General features: G+C 42.0%; 1 protein-coding gene across 1 annotated transcript in view; it reads right to left on the bottom strand.

The window, feature by feature from the left end:
- dchs1b (dachsous cadherin-related 1b) overlaps positions 1-23,416 on the bottom strand; it is an 85,254-nt gene that overhangs the window by 50,478 nt on the left and 11,360 nt on the right. Inside the window, exons 2-4 of the mRNA XM_005472268.3 lie at positions 19,579-20,424; positions 19,297-19,494; positions 17,861-18,634 (exon numbers count right to left, since the gene is read on the bottom strand). Coding sequence (XP_005472325.1) covers positions 17,861-18,634; positions 19,297-19,494; positions 19,579-20,406 — 1,800 coding nt within the window. The 5' untranslated portion in view covers positions 20,407-20,424. The remainder of the gene's footprint in view (positions 1-17,860; positions 18,635-19,296; positions 19,495-19,578; positions 20,425-23,416) is intronic.

The raw sequence follows: 23,416 nt of genomic DNA, 5'->3' as shown, positions 1-23,416 counted from the left end.
TGGGAAACTGAAGCTATGTCTCCATGATAGAGTCAATGACCAACACAAAACTGGAAAACAAATACAAAAGTATAGTTGCACTTCCTGTAGATAAATGGACTGGCTCATGCACACACACACATTCATGCAAGTACTTTTTCTATGTCTAAGTGCTTTCTACTAAACATTTATACACATTCACACTCTGGGTTCATTATCTTGCCCAGGGATACTTTAGCATTTAGACTGAAGCTGCCAGGGATCAAACCACCGACCTTCCAATTAGTAGATGACGTGCTTTACCTCCTGAACCACAGCTACCTCTCACCCAGCAAAAATGAGTTCCGGTTGTGAAAAAAATTCAATAGATGTGAAAAGTGTAATTTGAATATTAAAACTCAACCAGTTACATTGAGCACGCATGAGGAGCTGAACTTATTTTAAGGCAATAAGCAAGTGATCTCCAGACTATTCCTTTAAAGTAGAGCTTTCAGGAGAAGGCTTGAACTGAGAAAATATACAATTTAATCTTTAGCTAATATATTTAAAGCTGTTAACCGAACAGCCAGGATGCTGAATTATCTGTTTCAGATAATAAATGCTGTGGAATCCTTCACATATTTCTTTCCACTGCAAAATAACTCTGTTCGTCCAACATGAATATGAATTTGTGTGGCAGTTGTGGTTACGCCCCACAAATGGAACTGCCAGCTGTAATTCTGTCGCAGATGTTAAGATGTAAATGTACCTTTGTCTCTCACACCTGAGAAACCTACAATATCTGACATATCCATCCTGTTTTGCCCAGCTGAGCCCAACCCACTGCTGAGTGTAGCACACAGGCAGAACCCAACATCTCCTCTTCTGTGGTTTCCAAAAAGGAGAAGCGAGCGACTGATGGCTAAACCAGAGAGTGTGTTTACATCTCTGATTCAGGACTGTGATACCTACAGTAGTCTTCCATTGTTCCACCCAACAGTGGAATCCAGACGAGTCTGCCTTGGGCTGGGGACGAACCAGACGCATGAGCTGTGGAATTTCAGTGTCATACTTACTGTAAGTCACTTCATAAGTTTGCAGTCAGACATGAAATAAGTGTGTGTTTTTTGTTTTACGTCCATACACTCCAGCCAAGGTGATCTCTGAATGAGTGTGATTATACAAGCCTCTACATTTGTGAGACTGTGTGCTTATGTGTTTCTGTATATGTGTAAATGCGTGTGTACAGGTCAGCAGTGACCAGCTTGGGGAGAGGGTGCACAGTGAGAGCACACATACAAAATGAGTGAATGACTGATTTATTAGGTGTATAATTGCCACAGCTCTCCTCTATCTTGGCTGTAGATTTCTGCTCGATGTCCAATGTGTGTGTGTGTGTGTTTGTGCGTGTGTGTGTGTGTAGCGGAGTGGGCAATGTGCAGCAGAGTTGAATTAATGGAACACTCACCACGCTAACTCCATGCAGACCACCAGCATGGTGTTAACCTCATATAACGAGACGGAAAGGCCATGAAATTGTGTGTATAGCTGAATATGAGCCTGTTTGCTCCGCCACCTGCATGCCTGCCCGTCTTTTCGGTATCTTCTTTTACTTTTTATTTTTAACTCCTCATGCAGAGGCATAATTTTATCTGTAACACTGGTGACTCAGTGGATCTCATTTAGGATTTCAGCCAAATGCTCTCTGGTGTATGTCATGGCCCAGTGATGTTAAGTCAAAAGAGTGAGAGGGAGAGATGAAAAGCTCACATGCATGCACTCTCAGACGCCCAAAAAGCTGTGCCAGACGAAGTCTTATTCATCAGATTTGACCTTGTGAAAATGAAGACCTGAGTGGAGTTCTCTAAATCACAGAGATGAAATGGCAGAGGGAAGAAGGAGCCAAATCACTTTATTACACAGTGCACAGGCTGGTTTGTATTCTAGCCATGCCTGAAACCAAAACAGATGATGTAAAAAGAAGAAAAAAAAAGAAGGTGGTTAGGAAAAATGTTCCTCCAAAAATAGGAGGACCTGTTTTGCTTTTGGAATAAATATAGATCTAACCAAGGGATACAGATTTCTCACTGACAAATTATTTGCCAGATACTATGATTATTTGTCTATTTAAACCCAACATTTCTCCTTAAAGCCCTGCAAAATACTCCCAGTAGCCCCTACCTATGCCTTTATTTAGAAGTACTGAATGAGCCACTGATTGGATTTCAAGCCAAGGTTCAAGTCCTCGCTCTTTTGAATGTTAAACCACTAAAAAAAGCCTCTGAATTCTAAGCTTTAATTATGTGTCTTCAGGGCTGTGCAGCAGGGGGACATTAATTAAGCTAAATGATCCTTCCTCTACAAAACACTTTGCAGCATTCACGATGGAACAAGGAGCAGAATTGCTCCTGCAGCGTGAAATATAGGTGTGCTTTGTATGGAGCTGTGGGCAGCTCCACGGGGTTCACATCCACTCCACTGTGAAAGAGAAGCAACTGCAAGAAAGGCCAAGCTAATTTGTAAAATGGTGGATGTGTGACTGGTCTGAGGACGGGAAATGAAAAAACACTACGAAACAATCGGCCACAAAAAAAAAAGGATAACAGAAAGAGTCCACTCTATCCCATGTTTCAGTTTCCGTTTTCAAAGCCCATCCCTCCTTGCTCCGCCTTCATATTTCCCAGACACGGCTGGGATGGATGAAGCTCTTTAGTGGCACTCTGGGATTAGGCACACACATATAAACACATACAGACACGCATATGCATGCATGTCCTAAAATGTTCGCAAGTACTACACATGCTCACACACGCACAGGCGAGATACTGGAGGCAGCTTGTGAGGTGATTGTTACCAGATGAGGCGGGTTGTCCATCCACCCTCGCTCAGAGATAGACAAAAGATTACGCTGACTTTTCCTCATCCCCGCCTGATTGTGTGTCTTCATGTGCATGCGGATGCACAGATGTGTGAGACAGAAAGGGGGAATTTTCAAGCACCTTCAAGTTGTTTTTTTAGGGGGGAGGGGCCTTGTATCTTAATGAATGAATGCTAAACCCCCCTTTTTCCAATGGATGAGCTGGCAGCTGGCATATGTATGTCCCATTCAAATAGAGTGACATGTTTAATTTGACAATTAAGAAAACAAAGGAATCCATTTAGACACACAGTTGGAACACAGTTGGAGGCTGTGTATACTTCGTGTGTGTGCCCCTCATCAGTTCTTTACAGAATTGAAAAAGACAGAAGGGGAAGTATTGTGGATGCAGTAGCCTAAAAAGCTGCTGTAAACCTGGACTGTCAGTTTAGATAAGCAAGAAAAGAAAAGAAGCCATGAGTAAAAGCAGGCAAGAGCAAAAAGCAAATTTATTTTTCAAATTCAAACCACTGGGCCTGAGCTGCTGCTGCTCTACCAGTCAATGGGGTGCATGCGTGGACTATTTAGTGTTGTGGAAAGCAAAGTACTCATTACCTCAGTTTACCTCAAAGCAGCAGCAGACCACAGCCATTTAAAGGTGATGTAAATAACGCCAGCGCGTGGTGTTTCTTTACAGCTGGCTGAGAATCGTTAACCTCACATTATGTCACACTTCAGGTGCTGAAAAAGCAAGCTGGGGTTTTACTCATAGACACACATAGTCTGCCCAGCAAGTGTGCGGTGAAATTATGTTACCCATAATCGCACAGAAAACACAGGAAAAGTCCTACGTAAGTAGTTTCCTACAAGCTAAATAAAAAAGACTTTGCTTTTTCTGAAACGGCTCGAGTTAACTGTGAAGATTTAAGTACGTGTTTTTGCATATTGCAGGATATGAGGAACCACTAACTCATCTGAAGTGACTCCCCCCCATTTTGGCTCGACGAGGCCCAAATTTCCAACACCGCTTATCAGAAGATACAGGCGGGTACCCCCCCCATTCCTAATTCCTTCTGTCTCACCCGCTTTCTCCCCTTCCTCCACCACCTCCTCTCTTTTTCTTCCCTGTGGTCCTGAGAGTCCTGTTACCATGGTTACGGCTGAACGATGGCTCCAACCCTTTGAAAGCCACACACACATGCACACTTGCACATGCTATCTGTATGAAGTAATGGCAACCATCCTTCACGTGGCTGAGTGTTCCTCTCTGTGCCCAGTTACAATAACATGACCCCCTCTCCCCTTGACAGAGATGAAAAATATCACCGGGCGGAAGATTCATGTACATGCACAAGAGAGTCTATGCTACAGTCATTCTCAGCTAGTTGTTAAAATTTGGAAAGACAAAGTCCTCTGCAGCTATTATCCTCTAATGAAAACATCTACTTCAGCCTTGAGCCATTTTGGGATACCACTCTCAGTTCAGAAGTGTAGTGGAAAAGATAATAAAGTGAGTGACAGTCTACTTGAACATGAACAAGACTGAGATTGAAATATTTGTCTCCTTTCACTTTCCCTGCATGGCTGCCCCATCCACTACCCGTCTGCGCCACATCCAATCCTCCACTGCACCGCTCTACTTCTTGATAAATATGTGCTTAAACGTGTCTGCAAGGAAGGCAGACCGCTGACAAATAGCCTCCTTCAAGGGCGTACTGAGACAGATAGAGGTGAAATCATGCACACAAACACGCACGCACACACACAGATACGAGTAATGGTGATGAATCGCTTTGGCCCCACCTCCTCTGTCCTCTTTCTACTTCTCTCATTGTCATGGTAACCATCAGCACCTCTACTGCATCCTGCATTCATGCTTTCACACCAGCCATCCCTTTCATCACATTTTTTTTCTTATCCTCACTCCTTGTCTGAAATCTGCTGAGTTGCGTTCCTTTCAAAGCCTTTAATTTCTTTACTATGAATCATCCACCTTTTCATTAGGTGTTCACACAAAAACAGTAAATGTGTTGTATATTTCATATAATACTATAATACTATTCCACAAAGACCTTTTGTGAAGCTTGTCTTGTATGCTTGGACCAACTGGAGTTGTGCAGTGAAAGGGCTCCTTAGGAAACTGGATTTTTTTTTTTTTTAACTTAATGGCTTTGCCATTGTACCTCTCAGCCATGCTCACACTACATCTGTCTTATGTAGCATCAATCAGCATCAAAGGCAGCTGAGCTGAAATTGTGATGTGACCTATTATGTCAGTTACTCCCTAATTTGCTTCATCACACTGCGAATGATTCAATTCAAGGCCATTAGGCCCACATTAGGTTCTACAATGACGTATAACCAACCCTCATTGTCAGAGAGGGAAAACAGCTCCATTTTGACATAGGGTGTCTATATCGTGACACACCAGGTCTCCCTCCAAGCTTGTCATATACGAGCATTTGTAAAGGAACTTTGCCTTCACATCAAAATGAACTGGGTAAGAATCACTTTTTAGTGTGCAGGGTTAATGTTGTCAAGGGGCACATTTTTATCAAAATCACAAATCTTTTCCAAAACCAACAACAAGCAGCTGTGAGCGCCTGAAGCTAAACAGCTAGATAAAGTGAAAAGGGAAAAGCAAGTGAACCAGTGCCACCCTTTCAACCTCCAAATGCAAATTTACTCTTTAAAAGAGGACCTTTGACATTTGCTGCCGCATCCAAACAAGGGAAACAGATAAAAAGGTGAAAAGGACAATTAAAAGGCTAAAAAGGCTGAACTTTTGACTCTTTTCTTTTAATTTAGATTATTATTCAGCTTCAAGATTTTACGTTCACTAATCCAAATGTGTTAACTCCCATATGTGCACATTAGACGCAAATAAAATGATCATATCGTAAGATAAGGTGCCAAGTTTTGCATTTTATCAATGGGCTTCATTGAAATGTCTATATTGTGTTATGTGTTATCGCCAAAATAAACATCACCTGCACTGCACTTCCCGTGATCTTGGACTCTTGATCTGTATGACTTGAAAGAGCTGTTCTTTAGATAAGAAACAAAGCCTTGAGAGAAGAAAATATCCTTTCAATGGATTCACATTAGCCCTTGTATCCGGTATTATAGCCGCAGATCTGGCACTCTGAGATCCTTGCAATCAAGCAGCTCCTCTGTAATCGTCCCCTGGAGCAGGGCACAAAATACTCTCTACAGCTTGCCAGCGGTGTGGGTGTTTACCAGAATGCACATGACTGCGGGGAAGCGTGTATGCATGGGTATACATAAAAGTGTGTGAGTCTGTATGTAGTTTGTGTATGTGAACACCGCTTGACAGCATCAGAAATCACTTCCAGCTTTTTAAATTGATATTCCCTTACAGAGAGCTGGACGCCGGCCAAGAGACCAGCGTCCCTGACTGCTGGGGACAGAGAGAAAGAGACTGCATCACCAACAGGAACGCTCTCCCTCCTTTACCAGTCTAGACTGGAAATAAATTGTTTTTATAATCATATACAAATACAACTGCAGACTCTCTGTATTTTCACGCCCTGTATGTCCTACAAACCACGTGATTTAAAATATTTGGCTCGCCTGCAGACCATGATTCAGTCCTTGCATTCAATTGCTCTAAATAATGTTTAAAAAGGGCTTTAAAATCTATTTCTTTGCACATTTTTTTAAAAGAGATGTACACTATTTCTGACATCTGGCTCTTTCATGGCTACAAACCAAAGCCATTTTTCTTCCTTTCTGTGTGAAAATGAATGAGTGGGATATCGGATTGAATAAAGCTATATCCCATTTCATCTTCCAACCATCCAACTGTTCCTGCCTGCCACAACAGTCCCGCTCTGCTGAGCCGTGATGTGAAAACATTACGCCGCGCTGAGTGACAGCAGCTAAGACACCAGATGTCGACATCTAAAGTCGGCCGGTGCGACTCCTTGCTACTTTTCCTTTTGTCAATTCCTTTGATCCTGAAACAGAAATTTCTTTAGCATATTGTGTAAAAATTCTAACTTTTCTGTCATTTAATTGTTTATCCATTACTTAATTACACTGGCGTAGTACGGGTGGGAGTGTTCAAAGTCTATATGCACTCCTTCACATTTTCCAAAGCAGTCTGGTGTGCCAGCTTGGAGTCTTTGTCAGGCCGAATTTGGCCCCCAGGCCAAATGTTTGACATCCCTGGTTTACAGTAATACACACCTCATCTACCAGTTTTTTTAGATAGTACAGTTTGGCTTGAAAACATCATCCAGGGGCACTTTTACTGCTAAATTCCATATGACGGACATGTTATTTGAAAACAGGGGGACATTTTTCTTCCACCTCTTAAACTCTACAACGCATAGCAGGGTGTGTTAGGCCAGAGTAAATCTAATCCAAAACCACAAAACTGTATTTGGTCTACATGCAGCAGAAATGTTGGTTGTTGTAAATTGACATTAAATCTAACACATCCTTGCTTTAAAAGTTAAATCACTTACAGCAGCGAGACAAAACCTGGGCCAAAGCAGAGGATTTACCTAAGCTCAGCCAGCACCTATCGCCTAAGCCAAACGGCTGTAAATGTACTCGGTGCGAGGTTAAAACATCACACACCGACTACTGTTTCTTGTCAAAAAGATTCATCTTGGAGTCCTTACGCGATTCCAACACTAACACCTTATGCATCATCTAACTTCTGTCGTGGACTTTGTAATTGCTAGACTTATTATAAATTGCAACATGGGAATACTGACAGGCAAAGTGACAGGAGAGATGAAGGAACAATAGACCACCCCGAAGCGGCTAAAATGTGGGTTGAATTTTGAAATGCAGCCTGCAGAAGAAGATGTTTAAAGTTTTTAGACAAAGCGTGTCTCACCGAATCCTTCACACGCCTTGGTTTCTATCACACAGCTGTTCCATCTGGTTGTTGACGGCCCAAAAACACTTCTGTTGTGTTTTGAGAGATTTTGTTTTTTTCTACTTCCATATTTTTCTTTTTTCTATTTCTGTTGTGTTTCATTTCACTTCTGTTGTACTTTTTTCTATTTGCTGTTGTTGTCTTTAGTTTGCAGTTTGTTTGACCTCTCAGGACCACCGTAGTTATGCTGTACAATAAACCCATACATTTGGGACAGTGAGTTTATATCTGCACATATGTTTTATATTTGTTAAAAGTATGTAATAACTAAGTAACAAAGTTCAAAGAGGAAGCTTAGTGTACATATATACACTTATCCAGTCCAACTAATCACAAATAGCTTGGAGAAACATCCCAAACAAGAGCTCAGAAGTCTTGCGGGGGTTAAAGATATTTTGTAAATGTTGATGTCTGAAGCTTTTTATTCCAGGGAGGGCTTATTCACAACAACACTGATTTGGTCTACAACTATAAGACCACCATCCATGAGGGATACATTTAGAGAGGGGACATTAAAGTCTGACATAAGCACACTGTTGCCTTTGAAACAGTTTAATTCATGCCTCAGTACTTTTTTCATTTAAAAGGAAAAACGATAGGGAGCATTATTCCTCATCTTAAGGCTGCGTTTTGAATTGAGGTTCTCCTTGTCCTACATTGACGGGTTCACAGAGTGCACTAGGCTGCAGTGCAGAAAAACATCACCAACTCTGAACTCTGAAGATGGGACGTCTTCTGCTGATGGAGGAAAATTAATCATCAAACTCCATAAATCAAATTTCCTCGTGTTTACTGATTTTCTCTTCCAACCTTTCTGATCATCCCTCATTGAACCATTAGTCGTCATCACTCTTTCACTCATTCCTGTCCATTCGCGCTCGCAATTGAAGATTTGCACAGTTAATCTAAACAGATCACAGCAGTTGCCCATACAAACAGTAAAGCTATTTCCACTCGTGTAGTGCTTCCAGCCCTGTCTGACAGACCGCAGCCAGCAACCACAAACACTATGCATGTTCACATGTACAGAGGCCGACAGTGGAAATAACTCTTCCACTCACTGTGGTTTCTATCCTTAGAGCCCATGCTTTATGGTTTCATCATATGCTCCTTTTCTTTTTTCTTTTTTTTTTTGCACATGCATTTTTCACTTAAAAATCATTATTAGCTCTTTATCTAATCACAGCTATACAAAAGCAGCACAGAGTATGTGCATATAAAGTACCTCATTTCTGTATAGTTCAGGAACACCAGACAGGAGTTGAAAAAGAGGGAGAAAAAGCCAGTAACGGAGGTTAGTGTGGGCAGGTGAGAAATAGTAAAAGATCTCCTGTAAAAGATTCCACTATAGGGGAGTGGAAACTTTTTCCCACTCTTTTTGATGCCGCTCAAACCTTTAATAGTCATCTCATGGTGAGAGCCATCCTTATAAAAACTGAAATCGGATGAAAAGACGATATAAGGTGCATGCATGACAGACGTGATGTGGACCATGCTGGATATAAAACCCATTTTACTGATGATTGCGATTTCTGTGCTATCACATAGACTAAGCAAAACCAGCCACGTTGTGTAATGGTGGTTTTTTGGTACCATTTCAAAGCACTATATCTGGAATACTAATATTCCCCCTCTCTGCTACTCTGAGCATCTCTCCATATTTGAGCTCCTGAGGTGAGAAGGAAGTAGAAGAGGACAACAAATATGTGCATATGTACACTATAACATATATGCAGACAACAAACTGCCCAACTAATGTGAAAAAGACAACAAAGCAAACTGAAATACACAAATTAAATCATCCATATCATCCATATACGACACAAACAAAGCCCTCAGAGAGAAAAATCATGGTCACACCCAACTGGGACTTCAATCTAAAATCTATCCCTCTGTAAAGCCGACAGAAACTGATATACTGGGAAACAAGCACTCATACTGAACCTTCACCCCTAACTTATTGACCACCTGCTGTTCCAAACTGCAGAACCCCCTCCCAAAGCAAATATGACATAAAGATACACAGGAAGCATGCTAATTTACACCAACTCTACTCAGTGTGTCATGGAATTAGATTAGTGTGACCTAATGAACTGTGGCGAGCCGCAGGATCACCTGCTGCTCACGTGCGTGTGTGCCCTTTTCTGTCACTTTGTATACGTGTGTGGCTGGGTTTTTTCCTTTCCCTCTCAAACTCCACTGTCGGGTAGAGAAAAGGCAGATTCAACCAATAACAGACGTGACAGCAACAAAATGGATGCTCAGAGACAGAATATGGACAAAAAATACGGCACAAGGGAAACACAAAGCACAGCCTGCCCAGGAGAGCTGGAATAAGTAGATAGTCCTGAGAGAGATAAAGAAATCGTGCATCTGTGTGTGAGTGTGGCTGCAGTTTTCTCTGTGTTCTGTATGGAGGATCCAGTGCCTGCAGATGTTTGATATCGGGCTGTTCACCAGACGAGGGGAGCTATCTCGACTGTTTTCTTGCTAAAGCTGAATGCCTCTACCTTGTCTGTTTCAGACTGCTGATAGAAACCCTCTGCACTAAAGATAAGCTTCACATTTTACCATTGTGTCATGTATACCCCTTCATCCATTGCAGAGACGATGAAATGGTATATGTTCAAGAACCCCTCTGGCATTTGAAAGACGAGTCAAGTATTGTTGAAATATTTGAAACACTGGAAAACACCATAACAACCAGCTGACTGTGTGAGAGAAGCTGCCCTTTCTCACACGTAGCACAAAGCAATCGATAGTCTGCTTTAATCGTGTCCTCGTTTCCCTGGAAAATACCCCTGCTGATTTAGGCCGAGAGCTAGAAAGAGCATGCAGGAGACAGTACACATGACACCCACTCACTAACTGTGAAGTCACCAGAGATATACCTGAGCTGTTCCCACATGAGCAAAACTGCACTTCAGACTGAACTTACACTGAGAAGCTGACAGGTTAAAGACTGTTTTAACTCCCAGATGGCTAATTCAGGAATTCACATTCACATTCTTGCATGCTCCTCTTCCGGGTAACCTCTAGAACAGTTCATGGCAGCAATATGTGCGTGTTTGCGTGAAAACACCTTTTGGTTAGATCCACAATGTATCCACACCAGAAAAGAAAAGTGATAGGAAGTCGTCACTACCAGATGAGATGAATAAAAGAAAGAGAAAGCAGTCAGATTGGAGAGAGACAGAAAAAAGGGGGTGAAAGAAGAAAAGCCCTCACTGCCATATGGTACAGAGTATTGGGCTTAATGAGGCGTGAGGCCATCCCCTCCACAGAGGCACTGGCCAGTGAGATCACACATGAATGAACACTCTGATAGGTTTAAAACACAGCATATGCCAACAACTTGTGATATGGAATCAAACTAATGCTTGCATAAAAACAAAAAGAGAGAGAAAAATGAAAGCGTTCTGATAAGAGTTTAACATTTTCAATCTGATTACAACTGAAAATATTCTAGCAGAAAGAGATACTGTCGAGATCAGAGGAAAATCTGAGGCTCTGAAGCTGTGCCACCATCAAATAGAGAACCACTTTAAATGGGCAGGGTTTGCATTGTTAGGTTATATAGTGCAAGTCTTGTTATATGCATCACCTCCACTTCCTCTATATAACAGCAAGAGTGTTTTATGTATACAGCTCCTGAAGTTCTTAGGAGGCTTAAGGTTGTCCATATCAAATCCCAGGAGCAGCATATATGCACTGTAAGGCCTCTCAGCTGTAAATGCAAGAGGAGGAAGAAGAAGAACAGCACTTATCCATGTATAGGACAAAATTTATGATGGACTTAAAAATGCTACCTGCTCAGTTAACTGAAAGTAGGGCTTTAAAAAACCCTCACAGCTCACAGATTTGCTTCTGCATGTAGTCCCATGCATATATGCATTAAAAAGGTTAAATTGGACCATATCCCATCGAAGCTCAGCTCCACTTCCTGACATCCAAATCACACCCTGCTGGAACTGCTGGAGACATTTCCTTCATTACCACAGCACTACCAACTTGCACACATATCTTGAAATCTGCTTTTGGACACAATGTGGTCAGGATTCAGGTACATAAAATACACAAACAAATGCAAATGGGATGCTTTTAACAGCAGCATCCTGCTTAGTTACATTTTCTTTTATACATCTGAATCAGAAATATAACTAATGCTGGGTAAATGAAAGAATATCATTTTGGGTAATATAATAAAATCACATAGAATCACATTAGATCTACTCTCCATTCAAGAAACAGTCCCTACAAAAAACGTCTGCAGAAATAACACCAGCTAAATAAAACCAGAACTCTTGGATTATGACACAATTGTCAAAATCTTGCCTCTGTACACCACCACAGTGTATTTTAAACTAAACAATTAAAGTGTGATTTCATTTTTTTGGCAAAAAACAGCATCTAAGAGTGGCAGAACCATAATCAGCTCTTTTAACTCATCCAGAGGCTCTAAGAGGACACAACAGTACTTCACAATAAATTCTAACATCAGCAGGCTAGCACCTTCACAAAGGCAATACTAACATGTCGCTGCTAAGCAGGGATCATTTATAACATGATCACCATTCTAGTTTGACATATTGTTTAATTATTATGCTATTACAGCTAAGGTTGGTGTTTGTATGCATGTGGTCAAAAACCAGCGTCCTGGCAATATGAAAGCTTGACCCGGTGATACCACTGTATGAAAAATCAAACCATCAAACCACAAACAGTTGATCCAAAAAAGAATATGATTGAGTAGCATCAAATTTCAAATGACATCTATTCCATGTTTTTTCATAGAAATAAATTCTCATTGTTGGGCTATAAAGCAAGCAACACCCACAGTTGTAGGGCTGATCGTTTAAATCACAACAACTAGATGCTTTACATTTTAATGTAAAGACCCAACAGTAACAGAAAGAAAACCCCAACAATCAGATGCCCCCCTATGAGCAAGCACTGATGACTGATTAGGGATGAGAGGAAGGAGAGGGGACAAAAGACACACTGTGGCAGTAATCAATCTAATATATTCTGCAAAAAGGTGGAGAACAAAAGAAACCCTCGGGGGTAGCGTATAACATTTATAAAACCAAAGAACCTCCCCTGAGTTCAGACCTTAGAAAGTTATTACTACAATAATTTTAAGAAGTAAAGCCCACCTCTTTATGCCAACAGTTTACAGGCACAAGTCGAAAACCAAAATGGATTTTCTTCATGGTATCTGAGCCTCCAGTAGCAAACAGGTGATGAATTCCGAGTGAGTGTTGATGGATGTTATGAGAATAGTTCACATAGCAGACACACCATCCTGATCCCTCGTCACACACATCCTGTCAACAACGCCGGCAGCTGAGAGACGTGTGACTCGGAGAGAGAGAGGTCGAAAGAGGCAGAAATACTGTACCAGACAAAAAGCATATGAGAAGAGGGGCCAGCTGTTAACAGCATGAAACGATTCACCAAATTTTCAGTCTCGCTCGCGTCTTTGTGCAAAACCGAGCATTTGTTGTCGGTTATCACCTGTTAAATGCAAATTGTGGCACGTGATGACAGTGAGCGCTGAAACCTCTTCTCTTTCTCCATTCAGCTATTGATCCAAGTAAATTCATCACACTGACAGATTAATCAAAAGTCACAGGCGAGAGTTTCAACAGCCGTGGGCCTTATTAAAGACCAGCTACTGCTGTGCAAGAGCAAGAGTGAGGGAAGACGTCAAGCGGACAATAAATTTCATCTTCCTCACACTTTTTCAGGCTAAATAAAAAACTATAGTGTGTTTTGAGACTGGGCTGGAAAAGGGGAATGGGCTCCAAGTGGAAGCTGTGGTTTGTTCTGGCTCTGGTTTCCATGGGGGTTAGATTCAGCGCAACACCAGCAGGAGACTGGAAGACTGGTTTGGTGTTACAGGAAGCTTATGCTGAATATCTTCCTGCTTTCAGTGAGTCACAATGTTTCTCTGGAGCTATTGCTATTGGTTTATCAAATGTGATTAGTCTCAGTGTGCATGTGTGTAAGCGTTCCTCATAGAGGCTGAATGGAATTTAGCTGTGGGATCTCTGACTTTGGACTTTACACCAAAAGGGCTGATTGCTCTGACAGATAGACACGCTCTGTTTGCTTAAGTGGTTTTCTGGTAGGTTCAGAAAGACTAACTCCACCTGTTAAAAGAAACCTCCCCCACCTATATGTTTTTCACTTAGTTTCAGTTACCTTCAAAGGCATGCCCAGATGTACTTATGTGAGATGCTGTGACAGCACAGAAAAAAGACTCCAGCCAGCTGATGGATTTGAACCCAGGAACTTCTTGCTCTCAGGTGACGGTGCAACTACCGCACAACTATACCTCAAACAATGACCCAAACTTCTCAAGTGTGATAAGGCAATATTAAACGACAGTCACAGAGCCATGTGGTGGCAACGTTCAAATGACATTTTTAACAGTTTGGGGTACTGGATCCAGCTGACTGACCTGAGACATCTAAAATTTATTCAGGAAAGCCTTAAGGAGTTGGTGTTACGTTATTTTGTAAACTGAGTTTTCATCACAGGGCGTTACCCTACCAGCGAGTTGATGTTTCGTCATGAAGCACGCAATTGCTGTAATTCAAAGATATACTGTCCAGGCTGCCCAAAACTCAACAGGTTTGATGAGAGTCGTGCCTCAAACACATAGTAGTAAGAAACTTTTAGAGCGCCACCTAGTGGGAACAGGAAATGTCATGTTTTATATTGTACTGTACTCCTCCCAGGTTGACTGTATGCACCTCTAAGTGGTCTGAATGAACTTCAGAATATTTTGGTGTCTAAGCCTAACAAAAAGTGTCCACTTGGAGGTGACAGTGTTTTGGATTGGTGAGGCTGTCATAAAATCATCATGTTCTCAGTTACTTGAAGCCAGCAGCTCTAATTTTATAACTCGAGTTTACTAAGCAGATTTGTGTATTTGGGCTGTGGTACTAGAGCGCTTCACTGCTTTTGTAGAGCAATGCCAACAAGCCATTTCCCATCTCTTCATATAGTACATTTCCCAGAAGAGCACATCTGTGTGTCTGTCTGGATGAGTGTTTTTCAACAGCCCTGACCAGGAAACCACATGCTGAACATCACAGGGGAGATCACCTGCTGAAAGTGAGGTCACATACACATACACAGACATACTGGATGACATACGGACATGCGCATACTCATATATACACGCACAAAAAAAACTTGTGCGTGTTGTTTTGTTTTTAACTATCTAAGTTAATTTATCTTTTTGTTTTTGAAATTATCATTTCGCTTTTATTTTATTTGAACTTAATTTGATTTATTCTTTAATCAAAGCTTCTTCTTCAGCAATTCATTCGCTGATGTCCGTTGGGGCTGTTTTGGAGCTACGACCAGAGTGTGCGTGCTACTGCTTGTGAGATTAACAGTGCCTTTCCAGCAGTCAGGTTATGCTGGAACTCAGCATGTCATTGGATTTGACAGAGGCTCTGCAAGGCACAACCCACACAGATGGGAAAAATGCTTTAACTCTGAAAAACACAAATTTTAAACGAGAGAGTAAGAAATCTGAAAGTAATCATATGCACTCAGTAGAAGTAGCAGTCATTCAGAAAGAATGATGACATGAGATCAGATGATTTCAGCGACCTTCACATGCAAATGATGCAATGAGTTTTTAAGGACTAACTTTGCTTGCTTTTCACCACCAGCTACAATCTCCAATGTTCTCATGACCTTTACCTTCTCAGGTTATAAACCCGATTCCGGCGAATGTGCATGCCACACACTCGCGCACACACAAGCACACGCAGCAACTTTTTAACCTCTCCAGCCTGGGAAATACTTTAAGGAAGCGGAAGAAAAGGAAAGCAAGGAAACTGAGAAATAAATAACCCCTTTGTGCCATGGCTATATAAACAGTGCAGCACATTACAGATTACTAAAGTGGCCAAACTGATAAGAAGCTTCCTACACACTGCATGCACTATATTTGTGTGTATGTGTAGGTGAAGAGTGAGCGAAAGCAAAATCAACCTATGGAGAAAGATGCAACGAGACAGAAACAAGGGAAAAACTGGGAGAAAACAAATGACAATGAAAATAAAGATATAACAAAACAAAAAGTAAATTGTGGGACTCAGGAAAGACTGGAAGAAAAGCAGCATATAGAACGTTCTTCATACATGTCTCCTGATAACACATTTCCTTGTTTAGATATTAAACATTAGTCGATTTCCCCCCATTTTTAAGTGTCCGAAATCCAAACTTAGCCAGCCAGGCCAGCGCAGTAATTCCAAACTCCAAACAGTGATTGCTAAATATTGTAAATATTTGTACAATTCTGCCATTGTCTTGACTGTGTGGAGCGTGACAAATCTCACAACCGGCTAATCTGTGCCAAATAACACCGCAAAAAATATGTAAACTGAATCCTAGCAGGCCAGCTGACCCAAATCTCGACTTTCCCACTAGCTGACAGTGTAAAAAACGATGCTAATGAATCACAATACTTAAATGATAAGTTCAAAACAAATTTGGAGCAGGGTTCATTAAGCTATGATGTCAGGTCTCAGATTATTTTGTGCGCATGTGTGTCCATGTTGCACTGGCCAAGAAAAAAGTTAACACCAGCTGCCATTACACTGAAAATTGCAGCCCTTGTGGGGAGACTCTCGCCTGGAGTTTCTCGGCACAGATGAAGCAAGCATTGAGGAACGTGCCGGAATGACTAAATCAAACCTTATTCAATCTCTCTGGCACACTGGAAAACTACCCGTGATGTCTGGCATGGGATTAGCCTGCACCTAGTGCCAAAATAACTGCCGGCTAGGATTAGAAAGAAAAAAATCAGTAACAGTTGATTACAACTGTTGCAACAACTGGAATGAGGGTCCAGAGGGTTCATTTAGTTGGTTGAGGGATGTAATAATGCAAAAGGGCAGGCTAACTGAGGACAAAGTACAGGGTTCAGACAAAATCACGGGCTGGATCTGACTGTGAAAACATTTAAAGGTTCCATCTGTGCATTTCTCGTTCTTTCTACATATCAATCCCTCTCTCCTCTGCTGTTTTATTTCATTTACATCTTATAGTCCTACTCCTCATTACATTTCGTCACGTCTCATGTCTTCCCAAAGGAGCCAGCCCATATGCCAGCTTTTCCAAATGCATGATAAGTGAACCTACAAGAACATGAAACTCTACTAGTCTTTCTGGTTTTAATACGGCACCAGAGCCTTTTATTAGAATCTCAGTGGTGTTTTAGGCCCAGCAGTGAGCTATCTTAAAAATTTTGAAAAAGGGGGGGTGGGGGGTTCTGCCTCATGTCAAAGAGTTTAAAACTGGCTTGTAAAATCTGCTGGTCTGATCTGTGCATGATGCCATGTTAAGACCTTTCTGGAAGACAGTCTAGCTCTCCTTTTTAATCAGGCGAAGTCCGCCTTATATATCAAAGCTGCTGAAATCGTGACGAAAACAAGACAGTTAAGCTGAAGCGAGGTACTGCACCGATACCAAGGGCTCACCCCACATTTCTGGCTAAGTTACCATGGCAATCCTACGAGGTGAGAGAGAGGACACACCAGAAGAGAGTAAATCTCCTCAAAGGAGCTTCAGGAATTCAGGTAAAGACTCCCTCCCTGCTTTTCTTTTTTTTTCTTTCTGTTAGATATAGTTTCCCTTTAAATGAGATCATTGAATATCCTAGACTTTATGAATCACATCACAATGTGTCAGTGCTTCCAAGTGCCCCATCCATTGTGAAGCAGGACTTTGAGACTGCTTTTCACTTCAGACGTGACTTTGATTTCCAGACCACTTTATATTGATGTATAAATCAGGCCTTTGCCAGGGGAGTAATCATAGTGGGTTTTACGGGGAGTGTGTTTGTGAAAAGAGAGAGGGAATAAAGAGATGAGAGGACTGGGAAGACAGTGAATACTAGGTTTTGGCTGCGTAAGTAGGACAATAGTTTTGTGTTCAGCACACTGCAAGATAGAGCTCTCAAAGAATTATAAACGTCAGTTCCTCTACAAAATGAAGACAAGTAGAGTGAAATCTATGAAAAAAATAGATAAAAGATTTATAAGTTAGAAGGAGAAGCAAAAAGCTGAAGAGAAAACTTTCTCTGTCAGGGTTTCGCCTACCTCTAAGAAGCAAGTCCCCGCTGGGGTGTTTTCCTTGATGGAGGCATTGTAGAAGTTGCTGGAGAACACCGGCGTGTTGTCATTAACATCCTGCAGCACAATGTCCACTTTCGCTGTCGATGACAGCGGCGGGCGTCCGCTATCCATCGCAACCACAGTCACACTAGGCGCTGGCTCTGATTCAAAATCCAGAGCAGTTGCCGTGGTAATGATCCCAGTAACTGGATCGATCGAAAACCAATCAGAGTGAGAGTTTTTGCCCTTTAGCAGGCTATATCGCACATCCCCATTGGGGCCCTGGTCCTTGTCCCTGGCAGTAACCTGAAGAACAAAGGATCCAGGATACACAACCTCAGGAATGGTTTGTCTGTACGCCTGCTGGTCAAACAGAGGGGGGTTGTCATTGACATCAGTCACCTGGATGGTGAAAGAGGACTCTGCTCTGAGCGGGGGCGTGCCAGAATCTGTGGCCATCACCCTCAGGTCATAGGAATCCCGCTCTTCTCTGTCCAAGACCTGGTCAACATATATAAGGTAAATGATACTGTCCTTGGTTGTAAGAGCAAACTTCCCATCACCACCCTCAAGGGACACATTGACGTTGGCGTACTCTCCATAGTCTGGGTCGGTGACAGATATCCGAGCTACATATTGGCCGGGCTGGGCTCCTTCTGAGATTCTTGGAGAACCATCCTCACTGAGGAAGATGATGGTCATAGTAGGCTGATTATCATTGTAGTCACGGACATGAATAGTCACAAATGCATTGGTCACCTGTGAAAACAAGTTATAGGATTTAGATAATTCTTCTACTGGGAATTCATCAGCGTAGCACAAGTTCTTCACATTCATTATATTAGTTTGTACTGTTGGTATGCTTATATTGGCTATTTAAGACTAATTTAGGCTAAACATGGTAGTGGTCAGGAAAACAAGCTAGGGCAACACTTCATCATGTCACCACGTGTTGACACTGATGAAGGCTACAGACTGAAATGTGTTGGTCAAGCAATAAAGTTGTTCTTCATACTAGAAGTGCTGCTAGGCCTACAGTCAGTCTTCTAAACCAAAGTGATGGAAAAAGAAATTAGCTTTGACCTGATGATGGTGATAGAGGAAACTCAGGGGATCACAAATCCTGAAACAGACTAGATAGCAATGCCATACAATATTTGTCTTAAAAAAGGTGAAACCAACCACAATGTGTGTCTTGAATTCATTGTCTGGGAACCACAAAATTGAATGGAACCAGTGAGCAATCCATGTCTAGATAATAAGAGTTTGGACCTTCAATATCAATCAATAGGATTCGTGCTCTTTGCGGCTCATTAGCACTTTCTATCTAATATAAGTATATAATACGATATGCTACCAACCATTAAACACACTGCACGGCTTTGTTAATGCACTATAATGAAGGGCCACAATGCAGTTACCTCAGGGTGGCTGGCATTATCCCTGGCCTGGACCACCAGTTCATGAACCCTCTTAAGCTCATAGTCCAGGGGTTTATTCAGAGTGATGACCCCAGACTTTACATCAATGACAAAGTAGTGTTCAGGGTCACTCTGACGTCGATTGATTTCATAAAGCACCAGCCCATTATCACCTTCATCCTCATCTGTGGCAAACACCTGCAAAGACAGCAAAAAAAAAAAAAATGATGAATGTGGAGGCAGAACATTATTTTAGAAACAAGTTAGAGCACAAAAACTAACCTGGAGGATACTGCTTCCTTGTGGGAGACTTTCAGAGATAATAGAGTGGTATCTGCTTTGATTGAAGACTGGCGCGTGGTCATTTATGTCAGTCACAGTCACCTCCAGGGTCATAGATCCCATCTTCCTAGGTGAGCCCCCATCAAAAGCCTCTATTACCAGGGTGTACGATGAGCGTTTCTCCCTGTCAAGCAGTCCATTGACTACCAGGTCTAGATATAGCACCTTGTTAGCACCTCTCTTCGTCTCAAGTTTGAATGTCTGGCCTACATTGCCCTCTCGAATAGCATAGCCTTGGGTGGTCAGCTGGTCCTTGTCTGCATCGGTCGCTGGCTCCAGAGAAAACCTTGTGCCCACAGCTGTGTGCTCAGGGATCTTAAGAGCAGCACTCTTTTTTGGGAACACAGGTGCGTGGTCATTGATGTCGTTGACAGTGATTGACACTTCAATAGTGACCCCGGTCATTGTAACAGCAATGAAGTTATAGTGGTCCCTCTGTTCACGATCCAGACGGCGTGCAGTGGTAATGATGCCTGTGGTCTCGTCAATATTGAGGTCATTGCTGACACCTGTGCCTTCATGGTCCGAGATGAAATAAAGACTTGCAGTTTCACCAGGCGGTAACCCAGCACTGATGTCCCCAACAATGGTCCCTGCCGGTTGCTCTTCATCCAGCTGGAGTTCTAGTGCACCGAGAACAGTTGTTGTCTGGACCAGAACAAGGATGACACAGAAATAAAAATAGACCTTCTGATGCCAAAGATGTGAGCGCACACAGGGTTCACTGACCCAAGACCTCCCTCTTGACCCTTTACTTGTTATCGGCATGGCTGGGTTCTAAAACTCCTGGAAGAAAAGAAGAGAGGAAAAAAAAATATTAGCCACAAAAACATGACTTTTTAAAAGTGCAGGTATATTTTATGAAACCTGAATTGAGCAAGTGTACAGCGCTTTTCATTCTCTATCGAATATTCCCTCTTGAAAATTCACTTTAGCTGTTTTGCATGAAACAAAAAGAGAATGTTCATCTCTTTTTTTTTCGCTGAGTATGTATCTTAAATCCCCGCATGACAAGGTGCTAACACATTTATTGTGGTATAGAACAGATATTAAAGACACTGCCTGATGAAGTTCAGCTTTTTCCCCATAAAATAGATATATATAACATTTTAGACAGAACTTTCCAGCTGGATCTGGAAGCACTGAAAGAGCATGACAATGGACGTTTGAGTCTCTCCAGGATCCACAGTGGGTTGGACCAAACTGAGGACAGAGTCATAACTTATAATTATCCACAGGATAACAACTGAACCACTGGGTGACAATATCTTAAAGTGGGCAGATCATAACACACTGGGAATTAAGATCTGTTTGTCAAATGTTTTATAGATAACACAGATCAGAACAGCAAATGCTTACACGCATAAATGTACAAATGCCTGGGAAAGTATGCCTATAGCTTAGCCTCTTAGCCTCTCTGGTTCCCCAAACTTTAAATCATTCACGCATCCATAAAGTATCCTCCTCGTGCTAATGCCAAATCAATGGAAGTAATGATGAACAACTGTCCACAAACCCCTGCAGAGTCACACGCTTCTTGCCAGCAACTGTTTATGGTTAGCCTCTTGTGCCAGAAAGTGGTAAGGTAGGTCTACTCCAACACATGACATGTCGACAACAGGAAAGTTAATCACAAGATTTTCAAAGTCAAACTAAAGCTCACCTGACAGTGTTTTAAGCTAACCTGCGGCATAACCACCATCTGGTACTTCCAGCAAGTTAAAACAAACACCGATAATTATCTGCAAATGGAAACTGACCCAGTTTTGACACACATACTTTTGCATACTAGCATAAAATCCTGGAAATACGCTCATAAATGTTCTGGCAAGTTTAACCGAACAAGTTTAACTGGACTCTCACGAGATAGATGCACGTTTTACCCCTTGGCGAAGTCTACAAATATTTAGATTACTTTCAAAATGAGACCAATTGTTTATGCACGTTCCACTCGTATTTATAAGGGAAGATTTATTGAGCATATAACTCTTCAAAACATCCTGCAATGAGGAGAACCGTCCAGCCCTGACACAACTCATTCATCACACTTTTGAGACCGGAGAGATGATGCTTTAACAATATTCTACGGCGATCTGAACATTAATGCCTAAACTCTCTGGAATGTGAATGATTCCTGCCCCTGTTGCTGTTAAATTATCAAAACTATAAATGTGCGATGCAGGCAAAAGGCCAGTAGCAGACTGGAGACAAGTTTTCAATGGCGGGCGGTGGCCCTTGCTGGACGGCCATATTCACCAAAAAAAATCACTCCCACAGTGCATGTATAATCTGGACAGTTAACTTTAGGAATGTCTTTCACCTCTAGAGAAAAAGCCAGCCTGCTGCTGGCTGCAGATTTCGCACATACATTAAACTAAAGAATTCATAGTCTCACACACAAAAGGACCATAGACTTACCCTTTTGCATGACTGCTATCTCATATACAACAATCGGAAGGAAATGAGTTTCTTGCTAGTAGTTTAGATTTACAAGTCTCCTTAAAAACTTTTAAGTATGCATAAGACACAAATAAAACACAAAAACAATATTTTATGTGATGAATCCTCGTGCTATCATCCACTTTACCAGTCTTTCTACTGACTCTGACCTCCTGCGGTCATTTATGAGGCCTCTGAGGAGGAAAGATTAATAAAGGCTATAGCTCCACAGGGACTGGGGAAGGGGACACTGATACTGGCCCCTCTGACTGACCCCTACATCTGGTACAGACGGCTGCTCTGGACAGTTGCTGCACTCCTACACAATGCTCAGGCTGAGCACATGTCTCCACACAAAGCCCTTCTTTTGTTGTCTTTTCTGTGTTTCAAAGTAGTTGTCAGTGTTTGTGTCTGTCTGAAACAAGACGAAAAGAGAGGAGAGAGAGAAGTTGAAAGAGGTCTGGGAGACAATTAGGGGTGTGATGATAAAACAAAGCCTTTTAACTGCAGAGAGGGAAACTCAGAGTCATAGCTTGGGCCTTTTGAGACGTCGCTCTGATGAAATTAACTCAGTACCATAACACAGCCATTGAGCAGACTAAGGAGAACAGCATGAAAAGAACAAAGGAGAGACGTGGAAAAAGCAGATTTGGAACACAATAGCAAAAGTAACATTCATTGCAGTTTGCTTTGGCTTGGCAGGCCTGTTGCCTTTAGAGACCACTGGACTGTGCAGGCAGAACTTATGATGTCAGAAAGGGTGTATTCCAGTCTTTTTACGTCTTTTCTCTCTCACTGCTTCAGTTGAGTGTCAGTGAAAGGTAATATTGATGAACTGATCGCATGGCTGCAATCTGTCACTGTCAATGAGCAGTCTGTCCATGACATCATCTCCACCTTTGACATGGGCTGCAATACACTTGTGTTTGCTTTGGACAACACGAGCCGACGAGGGATGGAGAGTGCAGGGGCTAAAATAGAGCTCGTGCTGAAAGGACTCTGGCTTTAACAAACGGTCAGCGGAGTGAAAGATAATCACCTGATTCACTCCCTCTAGTGGCTCTCTTTAAAATTATGATGAATTATGCACGACCAATTTAAAGAGGTTTGGAATTTCTCCTAATCTTAAAAAAAAAACAGAAAAATAAGACGTAAACAGGTTCAAGCAGCACAACAAACAAGATTCAACCTGTCTGCAGGCCTTTATGTGTGCATGACATGTGCACGCAAGCTGTGACATCATCTGTGTGCGACCACATTGACAGACAGGGCAGACCCTGAGGGCTCCACGCAGTCTCAGCCACATTATATCTGGCATTGCACCCCCATAATCTCCTTC

This window comes from Oreochromis niloticus, linkage group LG10 (genome assembly GCF_001858045.2).
Source record: "Oreochromis niloticus isolate F11D_XX linkage group LG10, O_niloticus_UMD_NMBU, whole genome shotgun sequence".
NCBI classification, from domain to species: domain Eukaryota; kingdom Metazoa; phylum Chordata; class Actinopteri; order Cichliformes; family Cichlidae; genus Oreochromis; species Oreochromis niloticus.
The sequence above is the reverse complement of the archived record's forward strand: the minus strand, read 5'-3'. Positions and strand labels throughout refer to the sequence as shown.